The sequence below is a fragment of the Capsicum annuum genome, chromosome 7 (assembly GCF_002878395.1).
Source record: "Capsicum annuum cultivar UCD-10X-F1 chromosome 7, UCD10Xv1.1, whole genome shotgun sequence".
In the NCBI taxonomy this organism is placed as follows: domain Eukaryota; kingdom Viridiplantae; phylum Streptophyta; class Magnoliopsida; order Solanales; family Solanaceae; genus Capsicum; species Capsicum annuum.
Window position 1 is genome coordinate 180788083 of NC_061117.1, and position 22430 is coordinate 180810512.

A 22430-nucleotide genomic window follows, 5' to 3' on the forward strand; every position below is an offset into this window, starting at 1 on the left:
CAAAGAACATTTCACCTAACTTTTCTACATATATGAGCTCCAGAAGAATGGTGATATCAATGCGCGACATATTCATTCAAGTGAAAATATTGTTGATTTATTCACTAAGTCTCTATCAACTGCAACTTTTGAGAAGATGGTGCACGAGATTGAAATACGGAGATTCAAGTCATTAAATTGAAGTTTTCATCAAGGAGAGTAAAATATGCATTGTACTCTTTTTTCCTCAACCAAGATTTTGTTCCAATCGGATTTTTCTGGTAAGGTTTTCAATGAGGCAACACTAAAGGCGTATTACAGGATGTGTGTACTCTTTTTCTTCACTAGGTTTTTCCTATTGAATTCTCTTAATAAAGTTTTAACGATACACATTACCTATTTAATGGACATCGAATGGGGAGTGTTATATAATATGGATGTCATGTGACATATGTATGTATGAAATGTCATTATTAGAGATAATAGCTAGTAGTCAAATCAAATTTAAACACCAAGAGTTACTTGTTCAATTTGGACTTGAATACCTAAGGTAGCGGCCAAATTGCCAACTTGAAGTTAATTGTTCAATTTGAATTTGAATACCTAAGAAAGTTGGTCAAGTTGCCAATTTGATGCCAAGCTAGCAACCTTAGGGAGTAAGCTTGATGGTCTATAAATAGTCACCATTTTGTACATTTTTGTTGACATATAAAAGTAGTAAAACAAAAGTACTACTAAAATTTCTCAAAGTTCTTTCTTTCTTTAAGTTTGATATTGATATTTTGTCTTTATTTTATAACAACAATGTTGTTTTTGAGCTAGTTTACTATTTAGAGGACATTTTGAGCCAAACACCAACAATAACATTTTTGTAGCCAAACACATAATAGAAAGTAAAATTAACCTATTTTGAATAGTTCGTGGTGTATTTATCCATTTTTTTCTTTATACTAGTGGCTTATCACCCATGTTGAGCATAGGCTTAATATTTATACCTTTTTATCTTAATTTATGTGGCGCATTTTTCTTTTTAATTATTTCTATATTTAAAAAAGTAATTTTAAAATTTTTATTTTATCTTTAATAAATTGATTTAGAACCACACAAATATCTAAGGTTTATTTTAGACCACAAATTTCAAGTCTTCCATCCTTTCTACTTTATGCCTTGGCAAATGATATCACATAAATTGAAATGAAAAAAATAGTAAAATTAAAATTTATAAATCCCTACATCCAGTGGGAGGAAATTTCCTTTTTTACGTGATTTATGATTTATTTATTTATACCTGATAAAAATTTAAATTTTGATCATTCAGATTTAGTTGGTAACTATATCTTTTTTTGGTGGGCAAAGGGAAATATTATATAGATATACTAGATGTCAGTAACTACAGTGGAGGTACTTCCAGTGGAAGTCCTAGGAGTAGAGGTTACAAAAGTAGTACTATGCTTAGCATTAACTAAAACTAAAGTACTATTACTAGCAGTAGCAAACACAGACGGATTCCCCAAACTAAGGAGATTGTTATACAATGCCCAAGATACTAATCTACGACACAAAATACCAGTGTAATCCTTATGAAGTAGTTCTTCTGATTCTGCCGGTGGACATGTCAAAACGCATTTTGTTGGTGAGTGAAGAAGCTGCCCTTTTTGTGACAAAAAGTCGGCTACTGCATTTGCCTCGCGGAAATTATGTTGCACCACTGGATTCCTCACGTTCCTCAACAGTAACCTGCAATTACGGATAATGTCAGTATACGGAGGTAATGGATGCTGTAGAAGGTGTAAAATTTCAACTGAATCCATTTCAACAACAAGTGAAGTGAAGTGATAGTTAGCTGTTATTGCAAGGCCATGAAGCAGTGCTTCCAGTTCCACCAAAGTGTGACAGTGGCTGTGACTGTTGCCATAATATCCGATAATCCAGGTGCCTGATGCATCACGAATAACACCACCGATACCACGAAGAGAAGGAGTAGCATTGTAAGATTCATCAATGTTAAGTTTAAATATCCCACTAGGAAGGGGGCACCAACGAATATTAATAGAAACATAGCCTATACCATTGCTGTGGGAAGAAATAGTATTAACATATTCATTAGATTTTTCATGAACAAGAGCTGCATTAGGGAAGTCAAACTTCTTGTTAAAGACATTGTTATTACGGTTAATCCAGATGTGTCATATCGCAAAGGAGAGCAGCGTCAGCCAAGTATTAGAGTTGTCCGAAGGAGACAGCGATTAAAGAATAGTTAGCCAACAGGTACCGGACATATCGACGTTTAGAGGTTTAAACCCATATCCAACCATAATTTCTGGGCGACGAAGCACTGGGTAAAGATGTGGGTTATTGTTTCGGGCTGAAGACCACAGACAGGGCAGGTAGGGTCCTGAGAAAGTCTGATGTAATGCAAGTAGGAAGAGGTGGGAAGCCTGTTATGAGAGCAAAGCCAAAGAAAGAATTTTATTTTACATAACGTATTGATTTTCCATACCCACCCACAGTCGTAAGGATGAGAGGAAGGCATAGACAAAGTTGTGTATACAGATTTCGTAGTGAAAAGATCATTTTTATTGTGAGCCCAATAAGGACGATCATGCGTACCCAGCGATAGATTAGGCTTAATGAGATTTGTGAGTTCTATAACCGCTGAAGGGAGTTCCAAGGAGATTTTGGTCCAATCCCAATGGTTGCCAGACCAAATGTCACTAAGAGTCAAAGCTTCTTTGGTAGAGAGAAAGGGACCATACATGACTTGACGGAGAGGCGGGAAACCAGGTATCCAACGATGGTTCCAAAGATTAATTGAACGACCAGTAGCGGGGACCCAAGCTGTAGCCTGCGTGCAGATAGAGCCACCAGATAGAATATTTTTCCAAACAAAAGTAGAGGCATTGATGCGATGGTGGTTATATTTGTGGAGAAGAGTTTTGGCCCAAAGAGTCGTGGGGTTAGTAAACATTCTCCAAGCCAAGCCCGTAATAGTAGCCTGGTTTTTTATCTAGGCTCTGTGAAGTCCAAGACCCCCTTGATCTTGGGGAGACGTGACTTTCTCACAGTTAATATAATGAAGCTTGCGTTTTTTAGTGGTAGATCCCCAAAGAAAATCACGTTGTATCTTATATTACAGATCTTCGTAGGGAGCTTGTGGAATTGCATAATGTAAGCAGGGATAGCATCTAAGGTGGATTTAATTAGAACGAGCTTGCCTGCTTTAGATAAAAAGTTGGCTTTCCAGAAAGTAAGCTTTTTTCGCATGGTATTGATAATGAATTGGTAGTCAGCACTCTTCGGTCTATGGTGGAGAATAGGAAATCCTAAATATTTTCCAAAGGTGGTGGAGCGGGAGATGTCGAGGAGATCCTTAATGAGTTTTCGAGCATTGGTAGAGCATCGGGGGGGAAAATAGATTTGGACTTAGAGGCGTTAATTTTTTGTCTGGATAAGATACTAAAGACATGCAATCATGGATGGTGAGGATGGATTTAACAGTAGCTTTAGAGGAAAGTGTAAGGTCGTCAGCAAAAAAAAGATGAGATATAGGGGGGCATTCCGACTAAGGGTAAGAGCATCCCAACGAAGAGTATCTACCTGATGAGCGATATAATTAGAGAGCATATCCATACAGAGAAGGAATATGTACGGAGACATGGGGTCTCCTTGTCGGATACCCCTAGAAGGGGAGAAGTAATTTGTCGGGGACCCATTAACTTGAATAGCGATATTGCTGGTAGAAATACAATGCATAATAAGGGAGGTAATTTTTGGGGGAAATTTAAAATATAAAAGATTAGGGTAAACAAAGGACCACTATAGTCGGTCAAAAGTTTTCTCCATATCAAGCTTAAGAATAAAGCTCCCCGTTTTATTTTGAGATTTGGAGATATAATTAATGAGTTCTTGAGCGAGGATAGCATTATCACTTGCACGCCGACCTTTGAGAAAACTAGACTGGTGGGGGCTAATGAGATTAGTTAAAACAGGCATGAGGCGATTAGCAATAATTTTTGTAATGATTTTATAAAACGTATTGTAGAGACTGATAGGTCGAAAGTTCCGTAGCTGGTTTGCATTTGGGAATTTTAGGATAAGGCATAAAAACGTGTCGTTCAAAGAAGGCGGGAAGAGATGAGTTTGAAAGACCTCGTGGCACATAGCTTTAACAGAGGGACCAATAGTCGTCCATTGAGACTGGAAAAGGTGGGGATGAAGGCCATCCGGACCCGGTTTAAAGGAGAAGATCGCTTGAGTAATTTCAAAATCTTGGAGTGGACGATCTAGATCAGAAAGATCAAAATTGTGAAAACTTAAGGGGAGCTCTTCAGATGAGTCCAGTCGGTGGAACAGTGACTAGTAGTGAAGCTAGCAGTGAAGAACTGGAACACATGCTGGTGAATTTCAGTAGGATGAGTAATCCAATTGTCATTGTTGTCCTTGAAATAAACAATTTTATTTTTCCTTCTTCTATTGATAACCGAGAGATGGAAAAACTTGGTATTAGCATCCCCATTCTTAAGCCAATTTATACGAAAGCGTAATTTCCAATAGTCAGCTTCGGACTTAAGAATATGGTTAAACTCCGCCTTAAGGTCCCGTTCTAACGTCTGGAGGAAAGCACTAGATGGGTAGGAGGGAGAGTTTTGAATTCCCGTCAGACGGGCAAGAATTCGATTCTTCTGACGAAATATGTTACCAAAGGTTCTTTCGCTCCAAGCAATAACAGAACTCTGAAAGGTAGAAGTTGCTTGGAGAAAATCATTACCAGACCAACTATGGTTTACATCCTTACTAAAATCAGGGTGGTCCATCCAGAATTTTTCTAGCCTAAAAGGTTTAGGACAACCGCGGATTTAGTTATTAGTAAGGGAAATGAGAAGGGGATTATGATCCGAATAGGTCTTGAGAAGCTGAGAGACCGTAGCATTCGGCCAGTTTAGAAGCCAATCGTTATTAACAAAAACTCTATCAAGTCTTTCTGGAATGAGGCCATTAGATTTATTCCTCCTACATCTATGGTTAGACCAAGTATATTTACAACCCTTATAATCTAAATCTAGAAGATGACAAAAATTAATACAATGCCAAAAGTTAGAGGAACGGTTGTTGTTAATAGATCTGCCCCTCATTTATCATGATGAGTTAGCACTTCATTCAAATCCGCGGCAACTAACCACGGGCCAGAAATGGAATTAGCATAAGTACTAAGATTGTCCCATAAAAGTTTACGAATATTGTAATCAGTACTTGCATAAATAGTAGAAAAATACCAAGAAGGACTATCAGGCAGTACCTTAATCATTGCATGTAATTCCTGAGACGTCTGACGCTTACGAGTAATACTGACAAAAGAAGTGTGCCAGAGGAGGACAATCCCACCCGAGCGGCCAATAGCCGGAACTTCCCAGTAGTCATCAAACCCAAAATCATACATAAGACCCAAATGGTTACTCAGCTTAGTCTCTAAAAGAGCAACAAAGCAAGGATTATGCGAATTTATGAGATCCCGGAAATTCATCTTGTTGTCATTGTTAACACCCCTAGTATTCAACACAATAAAACAAGTTGCTTGATTCATTGGAGAAAAAAAGTTCAAAGAAGATTGAGAGCTTTCGGTAGTCGAGAAGTGACTACAACGCAGTGTTGGGGTCATCACTATTGCATATTTGCTAATGCAGCGTTGATCGCAGGCCAATCATTTAGATCTTAGTAAGTGCAAAAGAAAATTTACACATTTTAATTGTCTAATAATACATCTATGTATATTCAATTCAATATTTTGTATCATTTACTTCCACCGTTTCTAAATAAGCGATTGTTTTCGCTTAGACACATCTCTAAAAAAACTATTCATTCATAAAAAATAAAGAGTGTTTTACTAACATATCTTTAATAAAAAGAAATTTTTTAAAAAATATAACTCTAACAATTTCTTGGTGATGTAAAAGTTTTATTATTTAAAGGAGAATAAAATTTACAAAATATCATTAATATTTTATTATTATCTAAAACATGACTTATTTATGAATGAGAGTATTGTTTAAATTTTCAAACACTTCGTATCAGATTATGTGCAAAATTCTCATACTACTACAAACAAAACAGTGAAAACGAGAAATAGAGCAAAAGCAAGAAAAATTGACCATTTAAGCATCTAAAAAAGGTATAATAGTTTTGATAATAATCCTAAGAAATGTGTGACGTCGTACAAACTATATATTTGAAATTTATCAAATAATTTCTGTACTTTAGATTTCCTTTTTCCCTTGAAAATGGAATGACCCTTTAAATAAGTACAAAATACTATTGTAATAATATTAAAAAGCAAGGACATAAGTGTGAAAAAAAATTACGTATTTGGTTTTATTGTCAACTGGGATAAAGGTACAACTTTGGTCAACTTACAAGACCTCTTTAGCAGTAAGCCGAATTAATACCGAAAATGTCCTGATAGTCAGCGAGCATGTCAACCATGACCGCTATGTAGTTTTTTTTTTTTTTTTCGTTTTCTAGTTATCGCTACTAATATATTATTAGTAGAAATAAATAATAATGTGTATATTTGTTGGTTTGACCTATTCTCTTTTGATTCAATAACGACCAAATGAAATATTATCGGAATTTTTAAATTTATCACCAAACCAACATAAGACACTAATTTTGCCAGTTTGACTTGGTTTATTGGTTTGTCTCGCTTTACGATCCCATTTGAACATCCATAGATGTGAGTAAAATTGATATGGACACAACCATTTAAAAGAAGAAAAAAAGGAACTCGGTTAACTTTTGCCAATGAAAGCAATAGGATTACAAAGGTGGTGATAGAAAGGAACATCTCAGATAAACACTTCCATATATTTCTCGTCTGTGAATGAGAGAAATGAACAAACCAACTTCTTTTTTTAACAACAGCAATCTTACAAAGCCAATGCTATACTTCACTGCACCTTGAGCTTGTGTGAAAACTTGAATGCAAATCACAAAGACCCTAAACTTTGGGTGGGCTTTGTGATGAAGAATGACCAAAACCAAGAAACAAATGCGTGATACAGAAAAACCTTCACAAACCAATTCTTCAAAATCTAACAGAGTGACTAGTCACACTCAGCCTTTACTCCTAAAATAAAAACCTGATCATGAAGAAATAATTCACCAAAAAACAAACCTGCAGAGAACATGAGAAAATTGAGTTAGCAGTAGATAAAGCATTTCCGGCTACAATAGATTTACAGGAAAATGTATATGGTTTATTATACATAGAGGATATTTCAAATGGACCCTATACCAATAAAACCGAAGTAAATATTAATCCACCTGCAGAAATAAAATTACAACGGCAAGACGTTTCTAAAGTTGCACAAATTCTTTTGACTGAAATCAAAGCTCAAATGTTGCACAAGCTAAAAGGAACAAAATGTGAACCCATATTCAGCTGCAGAACAGCAGTGTAACGTTACGTGGATAACTGATATCAATATTACAATGAAAGCAGCAAGGCAGGCAAATAAGGTTCTATCTACATAGGCCCTGATGACTGTGTCTCCAAATCTTGATTCTAATTATATAGAGCCAATGCACATCCTGATATGTGCATAATTACAATTTCGAAGGCAAGCTAAAAAACCCGACTAGTCAATTGAATAGCAGGAGCAAAAAGTTGAAATGTACATGGATTATGAAACAAGCTAATCAAATTGTGCTAAGGTACAGAAAATTGGGACTAAGAGTAAACAATTGTGCATTATATTAGCTAGAACTCTTCTATATGAGATTATTTTTCCATAACAAAAATGTAATAAAGCAAGTAATTTTTCTCTTCCTTCACCTCTAAAAGGACTGAACTTTCTTCTAAAATTCCCCGAAAAACTATATGTTCTACAGGAGAATGAAGTACTAAACCATATAAATTTCCTTTTCTTGCGTGAACAATAAGGCGTATTTCAAAAAGATAAGAGAAGTGCAAGCCAAATAAGATATGACGGTTCTTCCCATTTATCCTAGCATCAATGGACACAATTATACTGCACATATATTGAAGGACTCCATGTGCAACCCATTGTGTGAATTTGATATTCAGGGATATTTTCGAGCAAAGACCCCTTCAAGGTGTTTACACCAAGGTAGTTAAGGCGCATTCTTACATTGTTCAAAGGCCTTTGTTGTTGAATATGACGAGAAGATTCACTAATCAAAGAAACTTGGTGAAACCTGGCAAGACTAGATTTGCTACCACTTTCTTGACCTTGCAGAGCATGTTCAAGCAAAAGTCAAATTTGAGAACCATGTTCATTTCAGAAAAATGGAATAATAGTAAATTTGCAAATGAAGTGTTAGGAAAAGAAAGTTGCACGGATAATGCTTTCATTCCACTTTTGGATCAATGTTGCTTATGCTCTTAAAGTATGTAGTCCCTTGGTTATAGTTCTTCATTTGGTAGATGGTGAGGCAAAATCATCAATGAGTTACATTTATGAAGTGGTGAGTAAGGCTAAGGAGGCTATTAAAAATTTTTTTACTGAGGAGCATAAATATGCAAAGGTTTTTGAGATAATTGATAAAAGGTGGAGTGATCAACTCTACAAACCGTTGCATGCAGCTAGTAATATTTTGAACTCATCACTCTATTATAATCGTAAGGATGATTTACTGAAGGCATAATACATAAACATGTCCTTTAACTTGACCTTAAATCACATTTATGACCTCCAACTTTGGGTGTGCACAAATAGACACTTAAACTTGTATAAAGTTGAACAAGTAGACACACATGTCATGTGGCATAATACACATAGAATGTCACATATGACATATATGTCTACTTGTTAACTTTATATAAGTTTAAGTGTGTACTTGTGCATATCCAAAGTTGGAGGTCATAGATGTGATATGAGACCAAGTTAAAGGACATGTTTATGTATTCTGCCTTTACTGAAAAAGAGTTTGATGATGAGATTCCATACGAACATTACAAAGATGATTGGTGATGAAGATATGCAAGATAAGATAATCAATCAGATTAGTTCTTACCAAAATGTTGAGGTACTTTTTGGAATACCAACCGCCATTAGGTGAATGACTCCTTCTATCTTTATACTAAATTAACACTTTAAGTTGTTTCTTTATAGTTGCTAATTTTGAATACTTACTTTAATTTAATAGTTGAATAGTGGAGGCCTTACGGTTTCGAAACTCCAGAGTTACAAAAGTTCGCCATCAGAATTTTGGATCTAACTCATAGCGCATCTGGATGTGAAAGAAACTAGAGCGTGTTCGAACACGTAAGAGTTAAAGAAAAACTTTAGTATATTGAAATAAGTATATTATATCTCAAATGTCTTGACTTTATACTTGCCAATATTCATTTGCAGATCCATATCAAAAAGAGGAATAGACTAACTCTAAAGCATCTTAGTGACTTGGTGTTCATAAAGTACAACAGAACATTGAGGCGTCGTTACAATGCTCGCAATGAATTTGATCCAATTAACTTGGACAACATTGATGATGCTAATGAATGGCTAACTGGAATTGAGAATGCTAAAGATGAATCCATTTTTTATGGAGATACTGATTTTACTTGGGATGTTGTTGCTAAGGCAAGTGGAGTTGACGAGCGTCGTTATTGTTTAAGGGGTAGTACTTCAAGCTTATACAATAAGGAAAAAGAAGTTGCTACTTCAACCGGAGATGAGGAAGTTGAAGATGATGAGCATTATGGTGATACTGAAGGAATAGAAAATTTGGACAATCTTAATAAACTAGAAGAGCCTTCGATTGAAATATTAATAATTTTGATTTGATTGTTCTTCCTTTTTTCTGGTTTGTTTTGCTTTGTTGAACTGTTTTGTTTCTTGCAATAGGTGTTTCAGTGATCTTGGTGTTTCATTTAAACTTTTGCTTATATATATTGTCTTTATTGTTGATTATATAGTTGTTGTGGTCTTTTTAGTTATAACTTACTATTTGAATGCTCTATTAGGTTTTTTTTCTATTAAATTGCATTTCACTACAATGATGTGGTCGTTTCGCATCACGCATCGCATAATGCATGATGCGAAGTCTTGTCGCTTTTTTCCGCATTACGCTTCCCTGAACACTGACCACAAGTTACTAATCTTGATGATGAATATGAAAAGGAAGAAAGAGAAGTTGATTTGTCACTTCCTTCAAAATCACAAAAACAATCACAAAATGCATCAGTCTCTTCAAGTTATGGATCAACTGGTACGAAAAGTCTGATCGATTGTTACTTTCCATTGAAGCCAGGAAATAATGCATGAAAAAGTGGTAAGAATTTGCAGGCTCTGGCCAAGGGAATTTTGAGGGATCATGCAGTTGCGGCCTTTTCACGGTGGTTGTATGATGCAGGGTTGCCCTTCAATTGTGTCAATTACAACACTTTTAGGGACTTGATCGAGTCCATAGGCCAATATGGTCCAGGGATGAAGCCACCCACTTATTATGAGGTTAGTCGCTTATCTAAATAAAGAAATGGAAGAGACAAAATTGTGGAGGATCATCAGGTAGAATAGAACAAGTTCGGATGTTCCAATGATGGATAAGTGGACAGCAAAAACTAAAAAAAAATGATCATCAATGAGTTGGTTAATTCTTCGAAAGGAAGCTTATTTCTTGAGTCCATTTATGCGAGCGACTCGTCCATTGATTCCATCAAAATGCTCTTTATTTAAGAATACCATAGAGAATGATTGGATCAGAGAATGTTGTACAAGTGGTTACAGATAATGCAGAGAATGATTGGATCAGAGAATATTGTTCAAGTGGTTACAGATAATGCAACTAAAAATGTCAAGGCAGGTGCTATGATGATGGGAATGCTCCCCCACATATATTGGACTCCATGTGAAGTCCATTGTGTAGATTTTATATTTGGGGATATTTTCAAGGAAAGACCCTTTCAAGTTGTTTTCACTAAGGCAGTTAAGGTACATTCTTACATTGTTCAAAGGCCTTCATTGTTACATAAGATGAGAAGATTCACTAATCAAAGAAACTTGGTGAAACCGAACAAGACTAGATTTGCTACTGCTACAAAAGAAAAATTTGAGAACCATGTTCATTTCAGAAGAATGGAATAACAGTAAATTTGCAAAAGAAGTGTTAGGAAAAGAAGTTGCATGGATAATGCTTTCTTAGCACTTTTGGAACAATGTTGTTTATGCTCTTAAAGTATGTTGTCCCTTGGTTACAGTTCTTCGTTTGGTAGATGGTGAGGCAAAACCATCAATGGGTTACATTTATGAAGTGATGATTAAGGCTAAGGAGGTCATTAAAAGTTTTTTACTAAGGCGCATAAATATGCAAAGGTCTTTCAAATCATCGATAAAAGATGGGGTGATCAACTCCAAAAACCGTTGCATGCGGCTGGTAATGTCTTGAACCCATCGTGTACTATAGTCGTGAGAATGATTTATTGAACAAGAGTTGATGGTGGGATTCTATACATACATTGGAAAGATGATTGGTGATGAAGATTTGCAAGATAAAATAACCGATCAGATTAATATTTACCCAAGTGCCGAGGGACTTTTCAGAATACCAACTACCATAAGACACAGAGACAAGACGTCACCAGGTGACTGATTCCTTTTATGTTTCTATTAAATTAACACTTTAATTTATTTCTTTATAGTTGTTAATTTTGAATAATTATTGTACTTTAATAGTTGAATGGTGGAGGCTTTATGGTTCAGAAACTCCAGAGTACAAAAGTTTGTCATCAGAATTTTAGGTCTACCTTATAGCTCATCCGGGTGTGAAAGAAACTAAAGCATGTTCGAACACGTAAAAGTTAAAGGAAAGCTTTAGTACAATGAGATAAGTATATTATATGATATAATCCCAAATGTCTTGACTTTATAATTGCAATATTTATTTGAAGATCCATACCAAGAAGAGAAATAGACCAGTTTCGAGAATGCGCTCACATAGTTGCCTAATGCAATAATGCGAAGCAATCTGAGCCTCTCTCATTACGTGTGGCTGATGCGAGCATATCATGTTGATTTTATTTTTAGGGTCAATTTAAAATTAAAAAAAGAGTCACTTCGTGTCGATTTTATATTTAGGATCAATTAAAAAAAAGTCTACTATGGTGATTGCCGCTACTGCAATTTTCTAAGGTTAACTTGGAAGTCCATTGTTGCGACTTCTTCTTCTTCACTGTGCGACTACCACTACTGAGACTTTTCTTAACTGCTTCACTTTAAGGATGCGCTTGCATCGCTTCACAAAATGCCTGATGCGGATAGGGGTGTGCAAAAATCGAATTGACCAATAAACCGAACCGATAAAAATGTTATTGAGTTATTGGGTAACGGTTTTTAATGATTTTATAAATTTTTTTTTATTAGGTTATTGGTTTGGTTTCAGTTTTTCGTATTGGGTTATTCGATAATCCGATAACCCAATATAAATATACTAAATTACTACTTTAACCATAGATACATACATACATACACATATATATATATATATATATACACACACATCTATAATCTATATCTATAATATATTAAAAGTGTGAAGACCTTTAGAAAAGTGATTTGAACTTTTTGTCCTTCATTAAAATACTCTGCAGTAGACAAAATTGTCTTTTTACTACTATTTTAATTTGCTTATTAATTAACTATATTAACACCTAAAACCAAAAATAACCATACGTTTGTTGGTGTTTCCTTGTTGGAAAGACTTTAATTTCGGTAAGAATTCATAATTTTTAACACTTCTAAATCAGTTAGAATTTCATTATATATAAAAAAGATTCACATATCTTTTTAAGTACTATTTTAATCAAATACTAGGAAAAGACTACGACAACTTCTTTTTCTAACAATTTCACCATTAACAGAGTATGTGATGTTGCTATTGGTCCAAGGATAGTTTATAGTCTCTTAAATTTGCTGATTTGAATAGTATTGAATATTTTATGCTTCCTAAGTTCAGAATTCGTGTTAATTTCCTTTGAAAGGAAATTTCTGTTTGCCCACATGATAAGATTTCTAGATTCTTTTCACTAAATTCTGTGTAGAATATATTTTCATGGATTGATACATAATAATAACTCTAAGTTGATTTTAGTTTCAAAACTTTGCAAGAATTCGTATGTCATTTCATACAAGATCAGGCTGCCTCAACTATTGATTAATGGTTATCATCCATCACAATATATTGTCATCTCATCAGAAGAAAGTCTATGAATGGTAATTCTACCTTTCATAGTGATTAAAGCGTCTTTTTATTGTTACTAACTTTTTCCTATGATTGCAGAGATTATCTCCAACTATTTCTAAATTAGAGATTTTTCTATTATACTACAATATGAACTATATTATTTTTCTTTTTTTTAATGCAATAAGTTGGTCCAACCCGCAAGTTACGTAATATATAAACTCAAATTTTATGCTGAAGGTTACCACATATATAGTCATACAAATTCAAGTGTGATAGTAGCTATGAATACGGTCATTCATTAACAACATAACTTGGTTTGGCTGGTGCTCTATACTATAGTGCTCAAATTAAACATTATCTATATCTATATCTATATATATACCTATAATATGTTAAAAGTGTGGATATTTGAACTTTTTGTCCTTCATTAAAAGTCTATTTCTTATACAAAATCGTCTTCTCACTAATATTTTAATATTAAGGGTTGAAAATTAATGAAATATTTAGTAAAACCTTTCCTTATTAGAACTAATCAGAATTAATGACAACTAATACCTTTTTCATTAGTTTAAGAATTCTAAATCAACTAAGAAGATTTAAAAAAATCTAGAAATAAATATAAAAGTGTTAGAACAAGAAAATACAAGAAGTACCAAATTTTTAAATGTTTTGAGTAAGTAATTAAAGACTTTTTAAAGATTTAACTTTAACAATAAGGAAAGATTTTACATATAGAAGAAATAAAAAAATTAACTGTACTACAAATATTTACGCCTCTCTTAGCTTCTAACAGCATGGAAAAAAGGCTATCTATTAATCACTTGAAACTTCTGTTGGAATATGTTATGTTTACATTATTATATTAAAGTGTGAATGATCTTTGAGAAGTAATTTTGTTTTTTGCACATCATTAAATATCTTCACAATAGATAAAATCGTCTAATTTTAAATAATCAAAGATTACACGTGCTAGGCACGTGAGGTTCGACTAGTATATATATATACACACACACATATATATGTATATGTATGTATATCTATAATCTATAATATATTAAAAGTGTAAAGACCCTTAGAAAAGTGATTTGAACTTTTTGTCCTTTATTAAAACACTCTGCAATAGATAAAATCATCTTTTCACTTTTTTAAAAAAATTAATATTTTAATTATATTTATTATAATTTAAAGTAAAGAGGCCTCAATTATATCGTAAATTTTAAAAATTAAGGAGTACTAAAAGATATGGTAAGAATTATTAAAAAAATTAATAATACACTTTTTTGGGGCAAAAAAAGACAATAAATGTGAAGTTAAAATCGTGTGTCACACCTCCGCACTGGCGCATCAGCACCCCTCCTCATCACGTGCCCGAACCAACGTAACCTCACTTCTCGCATCTTGTCCTCCATCGAAGCCACTCCCACTTTTTCCCAAATAATCCCATTCCTTATCCTATCCTTCCTGGTCAGACCACACATCCACCGCAACATCCCACTCATGTGACTTTTAAATTTGGTAAAACAAATTTGCCTAATTTACTTATTTCTCTAATGGGTTTGAAATTAACTAAAATAATTTATTAATTTTTCCTTATTTGAATTATGAAATTTAGATATTTCAAATCGATTAACATTGTATAATAATTTTTCCTTATTCAGAACTCTTTTATATATAGAGATAGAAAAATACCAACATCACAAATTTTTTGAGGTATGCTTCTAATCTTGAGCATTTTTTTTGTTCGTTGAATTTCACACTTTTTTTCTTCAAGATTCAAGATATTGTTTTTCCTTCAAGATTTAATTGCATAACATGAAAATTTAAATATTTGTTTTTCCTTTAGCATCTTTATTGGTTCTTCTTCTACTTTATTGTTTTCCCTTCGCCATCGATATTTGTTCTGCTTCTACTTTATTATAATTTTCTTTGTTATTATTTTGTTGTAAGTAGTTTTGTTATATTATTATACTCATATATAATATAGCTTTATTATTTAGAATATGTTTCCGTGCATGAAGACCAATATAATTTTAACTTTTGATATTAGTAGCGAAATTTTGTTCACTATATTTAATTTGCTCCTTAATTGTTAATGTGATGATGAATTATCATTATATTAATTTGAGATTTTTGTACGAATCTGTAAATTTCAAAATCTGCTCTATGTTTATATAAACATATCCATGTGTATATAGCTAATTATAGTTATTACTACTTAAATATATTAAGTAGGAATCGATAATTGTAGAGGCACCAAATCTCAAAGTATATTGTTAATCGACGAAGTTAAACAGACTATTACTGTAGTCAAGATAGGTATGACCAGAGATTTTATTATTCCGGAAGAGATATGTGAACAAGAAGAGATATCAAAGACACAGATACCAGGATTTTACCGCAACAAAAGAGTTATTGGACTTAGTAATATATTATCAGAATTACTTAATAATTATTCAAATCAGAAACTCATTTGGATATGTAGCTCGAGGAATCAAACATTGGTTTATTCAACTTGTAAAGAAGTTAGAGACCAAGACATGAAAGAACTTAGGAAATGGGGATTAACACAACAACCATTGACGAGATCTATCAAAAAAGGAATTATTTTCGAAGAAGCTATGGAACAATTTTGTGAAAAAAAGTTGGCCAAAAATACAATGATCACATATGTAGCAGATGTAGTGGCAGACACAACTTTATTCCAGATGTAATGCTACATCGACAAGAAGATAAAAAAACAGCAGATACAACAAAAAGAAGATAGAGAAAAGAAGAGAGCAACGGATCAATAATGGAAATAAAAGATAGAGATATTAATTATTAAAGAGACATGTAACAAAATAAGAAAGATTTTTTTCTTTCTTTACGTAAATTATTAATCTATTATATAGGCTTTTTGACTATTGTTAGTTAGGTATTGATAGCTTTTGTCCTTATTTGCATTTTTAAGTCATTCTCTTCTTTTAAAGAAGAAGACTTTTTGTAAAGTATAGTTCAAACAATAATTAGGTTAGGTAGAATACGTGTAAGAAAATTAGAAAAACTTTTGTAAAGTTTCTCATTATAAATGAAAGGCAGAAAGAAGCAAGCCTTCATGCGTTGAAGCAAAAACTCTCTTGTCTACGACAAATATTTTGATTATTTAAAAACATGTATATTTCAATGGAAAAATCTATGGAGGAACAAAGCTTATAGGATTATTAAACCTACCAGAACAGGTATATTCATTTACTATTATGAATAGCTAAATTCCTAACAATCATGATATGATAAAATAAGCTCATATTAGTTGTTTTATAGTAGAATTATTCGAAAAATAGCATGTTAAGAAGTTTATTAGCAAAGTGGAAAAGGAGAAAAATCCCTAAGAACTATGCCATCCTAAAGGTGAAACCGGTGAAGCAAGAAAGCCGTGATAGGGGAGTAGCCAGAGTAGAAGCACTGTTTAAGGAAAAAATATCCAGATTATCATGCTAATAGTGACCGAAGAATATGTTATTTAAGAATAATCTAGTATATAACAATCTAAAGTGATCATACTTTGTTATGTGTATGATTGGAGGGAATATTTTGAAAAAGCATCGTATGAAAAATGAATACTAATTTATCTGACAAAATGGTAGATAAATTTAAAATACTCGTTTTATATGTACTTAAGGATATAGAAATAGTAGATATAAGAAAAATTATATTAGAAAAAATATTTTATGACTAAAATTAATTATATACCATACCTACCAAACTACTCTACTTATATACCAAACCCACACATCAACTATGATAAATTATGTATATTTAGGATTTTGAAAAATGGATATGAAAAATATACAATTAACAGAAAAATTAATGAAAACAAATTTAAAAGAATATATGAGAACTAAAGATATAAAATATATAAAATTTCTTAATGAAAATATAGAAGAATTAATAAGATTAAAACTAAAAAATATTATAATAAAGTATTTAACCAATTTTAAATGACAGATAATCTTATATATACTTAGAAATATAGAAATTATAGATATTACGAGAATAATATTAGAAAAAATATTAGACTATGAAATTGAAATTATAAATTGGATAGAACAACTATACCTAGATAATTACCCAAATGGATATTATTCAGACTAAAATGTTAGAATATATTAGAAAAATTAGAGAAAACCAAAGTGACCTATATGAAGAAATTAATTATAGAAACCGACTCAAAGAAATAATGAAAAATCTAAAAGAAAAATTAATATGGATAAAAGAAAATTTAGAGAAAAGTACAGATAAAAGTTTATATAACATAAAAAACTCATTAAGAGAAGAAGAAAGAGAGATAATTAATAGCATTAATAACCTTAATTCAGATATAAATTATAATACAATTAGAATAGAATATTACACGGAAATTAGTAAACAAGCAACTACTTTAGAATAAAATGATAAACTATGAGTATTTAAAATATTGGAGACAAGATATGAAAGAAATAAGATTAGAAGAAATGTTTATGAAAGAGAATTTAATCGAATATTTAAGAACAAAAGATATAGAATATTTAGAATACCTTAAAAATAATATACAAGAATTACAAAGACTAAAAGAAAAAACTAAAGAATACTACAGTAAAGCATTTAATCAAATATCATTTAATTACCCCCAAAAAATGAACATAAATAAAATAAAAATATTTAGAGAAGTTAAGAAATATCCACGCACAAATAAAAATAGATCCATAATTACAATAGATCTATTAAAGTTATCAGCACCCCCTACAATTTGTTGGTGAGTAATTTTATTTTTGGATAATCGTGGTGTCTTGGATAGCTTGCGTGCACCTCTACGAATTCCACGGGATACATGTCAGCTCCCACCAGCAATAGGCATCGGGTAACCCTGTCCACCAAGGCTAGGACAGATATGGGAAAAAATTATCTAATTTTTTGGTCTCTATTGGGATTTAGAGTTGAGACTCATGGTTCTCAACCCACTTCATTGACCATTAAACTGTCCTTTGTGTGCTAGGTGATTAATTTTTTAATTAAGACAGAAAAACTTCAAATAAAATGACATTCTGCTGCGAGTAATATGTATCTCTAAAAAATTTTGTTCTCTTTTATCTTCCCTACAATTTGAGTAAACTTATAGTTTCTTCATAATAAATTTTAGGGATGAATGATAGACAGCGGGAAGGAGCACTTTGTTTGTAGTTGTGCCCTAAGTTGCGCAGACTCTTCACTTTCAATGTCGCACCCATGTGGGATTCTCCAAAAATAGACTACTTTTGGAGAACCCGACACGCACCCGCTGACATTTTCAAATAGGCCGAGCAACATAGGTTGTGCCTGTAGTTGTAGTGTTATGTGTGTGTCTTGTAGTTTCTTGTTCATGGTGTATTGGTGATGTTTGTGATTTTTGGATAAACTGTGTATGGTATTACTCTGTGGGCAGCTTTATTTTTTTATTATCTATTGGTGTGTTATCTCATTTTGTTTTTTGTTTTTATGTCTTTTATACAGTTATTTGTCCTGAGACGGCGATTTATCGAAAACAGCCTCTCTACTTCGTCTCAGGTAGTGCTATGGACTGCACACAGTTTACCCTCCCCAGACCCCACTTTGTGGGAATACACTGGGTATGTCGTTGTGTCGTAATGAATAGCCAGCAGACATATCATACCACAATTGCAATGTGCTTCAAATTCCTCTCATAAATGTAGCAATACTAACACGCAAAGGATGCAGAACCTATTGTAAAAACCAAGAAAACGGAAAAGCTGACTTACCTATTGACTTGCCATCACACAGCCACACAAAATTGAGAGGTAATGTGAAATATCCTTTGCTCCGATATAATGATCAATCACAGATATTGTAACTTAGAGATTTTCCAATACAGTATGGAGATTTGGAACCCGACGATGGAATAATGGTTCTAGCCTGAAAACGCACACCCCAGTATGCCACCTATTCGTATCATACATCTCTTTCCATGCCTGTACTATCTCATCAACCTTAAAACCTGGAACAGGACAAGTGCAAGATGGTAAGGAACCATATCACCTAATTCAATATTAAAACATATGTAATACAGAAAAATTAACAAAAAAAAATTAATCATACTTTACCTTCAAGAGCAGTTTCATTGGAACAGTGGTTCTTTATCATAACCGCGATATCAATTTGAGATGCTCCAGCTAGCTCAAACTTTTCCATTGCGACCTCCAAACACTCTTCCCAAGTTGGTAATCCCAGCTTAAATTCCACCACAGAACGTTCATAGAGCATGGTACCCCATAAGAGGTAAATCTGAGACCTCATGTTTGCAGCTTGCTCTTCAGCTTCCTCAGCTGGTTTATCCTTTAGTAGACCATCCAATCCCATTTTATGCAACAGAGCTTCATATTCTTCATTTTTGGAGAGTCCGTTAAGACGTTGTTCTTCCATCTCCTCCCACATTTCTGTTCCTCTTTCCATGCTATCCTCAGCCTTGTTGTACAGCTCCAAGATCTCTGCACAAGTCCCAGTCGATAACTTAACTTTACTTCCAATCAAATAGTACCAGCAGAGTTTTGCGTGTTCAAAATGCTTCAGACCAAGTGCAAGAAGACCTTCATAGAAATCTGGCTTGAGCCTAAGAGCCTCTTCATACCTACTTCCTGCCATTTCATATTCTTTTTCTGCCCATTCATATGCAGATTTAACCTGTTTCAACACAGACTCCCAATAACTGTCTTCAGTAAAGTGTACCCGCTTCCTTGCTCTGGACATATGGACATTTCCCCAATTAAACAAAGACAAAGCTGCCATCTCTTGGAACTTATCTGCAGCAATTCCAAAAGGCGCTTGTGCTTCTTCACTTGTAACAGTGTCCTCCATAGTTTCAGAATATAGATTCATACCTACCTCATGAAGATCGAGATATGGGTCGCAGTCAAAGCCAACATGATTTTTGAAGAGAAGTGCAAATTGGACGATCCATTCTTCGACACAAGGTGTCCCTTTATTCAGTTCCCTTTCTTTCTCCAGATACCCATCCTCTGTGACTATAGTTGATTTGTAACTGCTGGAATTCATATCTTCTTCACCACTCATTCCCTCATATACAGGTTCTTTATCTGGCATAACTTCTACAACGTAGAGTCTTAAAGAACTCTGAGGACCAGCAGATGATTCAACCAATCTAAGCTCATCAGTGGTAGTTATAGTAACCAGGTCACCTTCTTGATCCCTGTACTTGATAAGTGCACCCTTCAAGTTTGGGAATCGATCCAGAACAATGTCTCTCACAAGTCTAATACTGCAACCTACTGGTAACTGTGCCCATCTAATATCCTCCTCAAGTACCAATTTGACTGTTCTTGTCACTATCTTTTCTTCCTTGACGCTTCTTTTCTCCTCCACAACCACCTTGTCTTCAGCCTTCTTTTCTTCAACCTTCTTTTCCTCAACTTTCTTTCGGTCAAATTTGTTGCTCTTCTTCTTTTTAGACTTATCCTTTACAACCTTGGTAGCAACTGGTGCAGAAGGAGGCTCAAAATATTCCGAGGGTAATTCTAATTCTTCAATTTTTAGACCTTTCTCGTCCAATGCCTTTTTAACCTGCCCTGCAATCTCCAGTGCAGTCAAATTATTTGGTTCAATACATAAAACACGGGTGACATCCCTTAAAGCCAACTCAATCCTATTCAATGACTCATAACACTTTGCTCTCTTCAACAAAGCTTTAGTATACTTTGGAGCAATTTCAAGCGCCAAGTTGCATTCAGTTATTGCTCTTGGGTACTCGCCAAGGCCCATTTGCATATAGCAAGCAGCCATGTTGGTATGCAAATAGGCAACGTCAATATGGTTACCTGGAAGCAACTTGAGAGCCTTCTCATACTTCAACATAGCACCCTCGTGATCACGCTTTTGAAAGAGCCTGTTCCCTTCTTCCTTCAATTCTTGGGACATACTGATGAATACGGCAGTATCTTCATCAAATGCTTTAGAGGTACGCTCTGGCGCAGCTTTACCATGTTTCACATTTGTATCACTAGATTTTGACGGCACTTGACTTTTCTTCTTCCCACTGGGCTTCCCCATGGTTTCTACTCCAATAAGCTGCTACTTCTACAAGAGTCTAAAAATCAAAGCTTCAGAACATTGATTTAGTCCTAAAAGCAGAAAATCAATAATCAATTCAACCAACCAAATACCAGAACAATGAAACTATAATCAGATGTTAAAGCTACAGTTAGAAAACCCAACCTAGAAAACTCAATGAAGAACGAATCAAAAAATACTGTCTTTATTCACAAGTCTCAGGAAAGTATATTTTGTCAGGGATTTCATATATAATAAAAAATCCAACTCAAGAGAATATTTATTGGCAAGAACAGGGAAGACTATATCATCCGGTACTACTTGATATAACTCTTATGCCAGAAAGTTAGAAAGAAATGTGACCTATAAGTGTAAATAAAGTCAAATTATAAAAAAAAAAAAATTAAAAAAAGAAAAAGTTACCTCCAAATAGACGTAATAAACTGTGAATCCCCACAAAGAATCAAGATCCAAAGAAAAAAGCACAAAGAGAGAGCAGGTTGGAGAAGGTGGGAAAAAGAGAGGAGATTTTGGTGTTTGGCTTTCGAAAGACAGAAAGAGAATCCTGAAAGGTTTAGCTGGAAGAGATGTCTGTAGGAATCTGAAAAAAACGGCGGCAATCAATGAAAATGGTTCTTTCTTTCCCACTCTCTTCCCATATCTGCTGGATTTTCTCTGTCAAAACGTCAACGCGCTCCATACTCACTTTCAACTACCGCGCGTCACTTTCATATTCCCACCCTACCTATTAAGCCAACTATCGAGCCAAATCAAATTGAAGAAACAAGCAAAATTGAGGAAAAAATAATCAATTTATGATTTGGTTAAGTTGATTTGGCATTAAAAAAAATTGATCATTCTTAATTTGATTTGGTATTATTGAAAAAAAGTTGAAATTAAATTCAAATCAAACTATCATATAATACATAAGGCTAGACATATTTCTATTCAGATCAAAAAATCGATTGAACCAATTTTTTAAAAAAATTGATTTCGATTAGTTCACTTGGTTTCAGTTTTAAAATTTTAGTTATTCGATCTGAATTTCAGATTTTACAAAAATTATTCCGATTAATCGAAAAATCAAATTTTATAAATTATGCACCGGGCCCAATATTTTACCCAAAGCATTAGCATTGACTCAACCCTAACTTCCCTGATACCACATAATAGAGACTGAG

At 33.7% G+C, this 22430-nt stretch overlaps 2 protein-coding genes across 4 annotated transcripts; both read right to left on the reverse strand.

The window, feature by feature from the left end:
- Nucleotides 1-1308: 1308 nt before the first annotated feature.
- On the reverse strand, nt 1309-5835 carry LOC107878165. The gene is made up of 2 exons (XM_016725079.2): nt 5276-5835; nt 1309-1716 (listed from the first exon to the last, which is right to left on the reverse strand). Exons 1-2 carry the CDS (start codon nt 5633-5635, stop codon nt 1675-1677), a joined length of 402 nt encoding a protein of 133 aa, XP_016580565.1. The 5' UTR covers nt 5636-5835; the 3' UTR covers nt 1309-1674.
- Nucleotides 5836-6804: 969 nt separating this feature from the next.
- Nucleotides 6805-22039, reverse strand: LOC107878164 (protein PHOX1). Of its 3 annotated transcripts, none has more exons than XM_016725076.2 (4): nt 21673-22039; nt 19290-21286; nt 18948-19183; nt 6805-7147 (listed from the first exon to the last, which is right to left on the reverse strand). In XM_016725076.2, the coding sequence occupies exons 2-3, from the start codon at nt 21247-21249 to the stop codon at nt 19041-19043; spliced, it is 2103 nt and encodes a 700-aa protein (XP_016580562.2). In that variant the 5' UTR covers nt 21250-21286; nt 21673-22039; the 3' UTR covers nt 6805-7147; nt 18948-19040. The 3 variants fall into 3 exon arrangements, with proteins under 3 accessions (XP_016580562.2, XP_016580564.2, XP_016580563.2); XM_016725078.2 differs by having other exon boundaries at nt 19290-21276; nt 21673-22010; XM_016725077.2 differs by having other exon boundaries at nt 19290-21320; nt 21673-22010.
- Between the last annotated feature and the right edge of the window lie 391 nt (nt 22040-22430).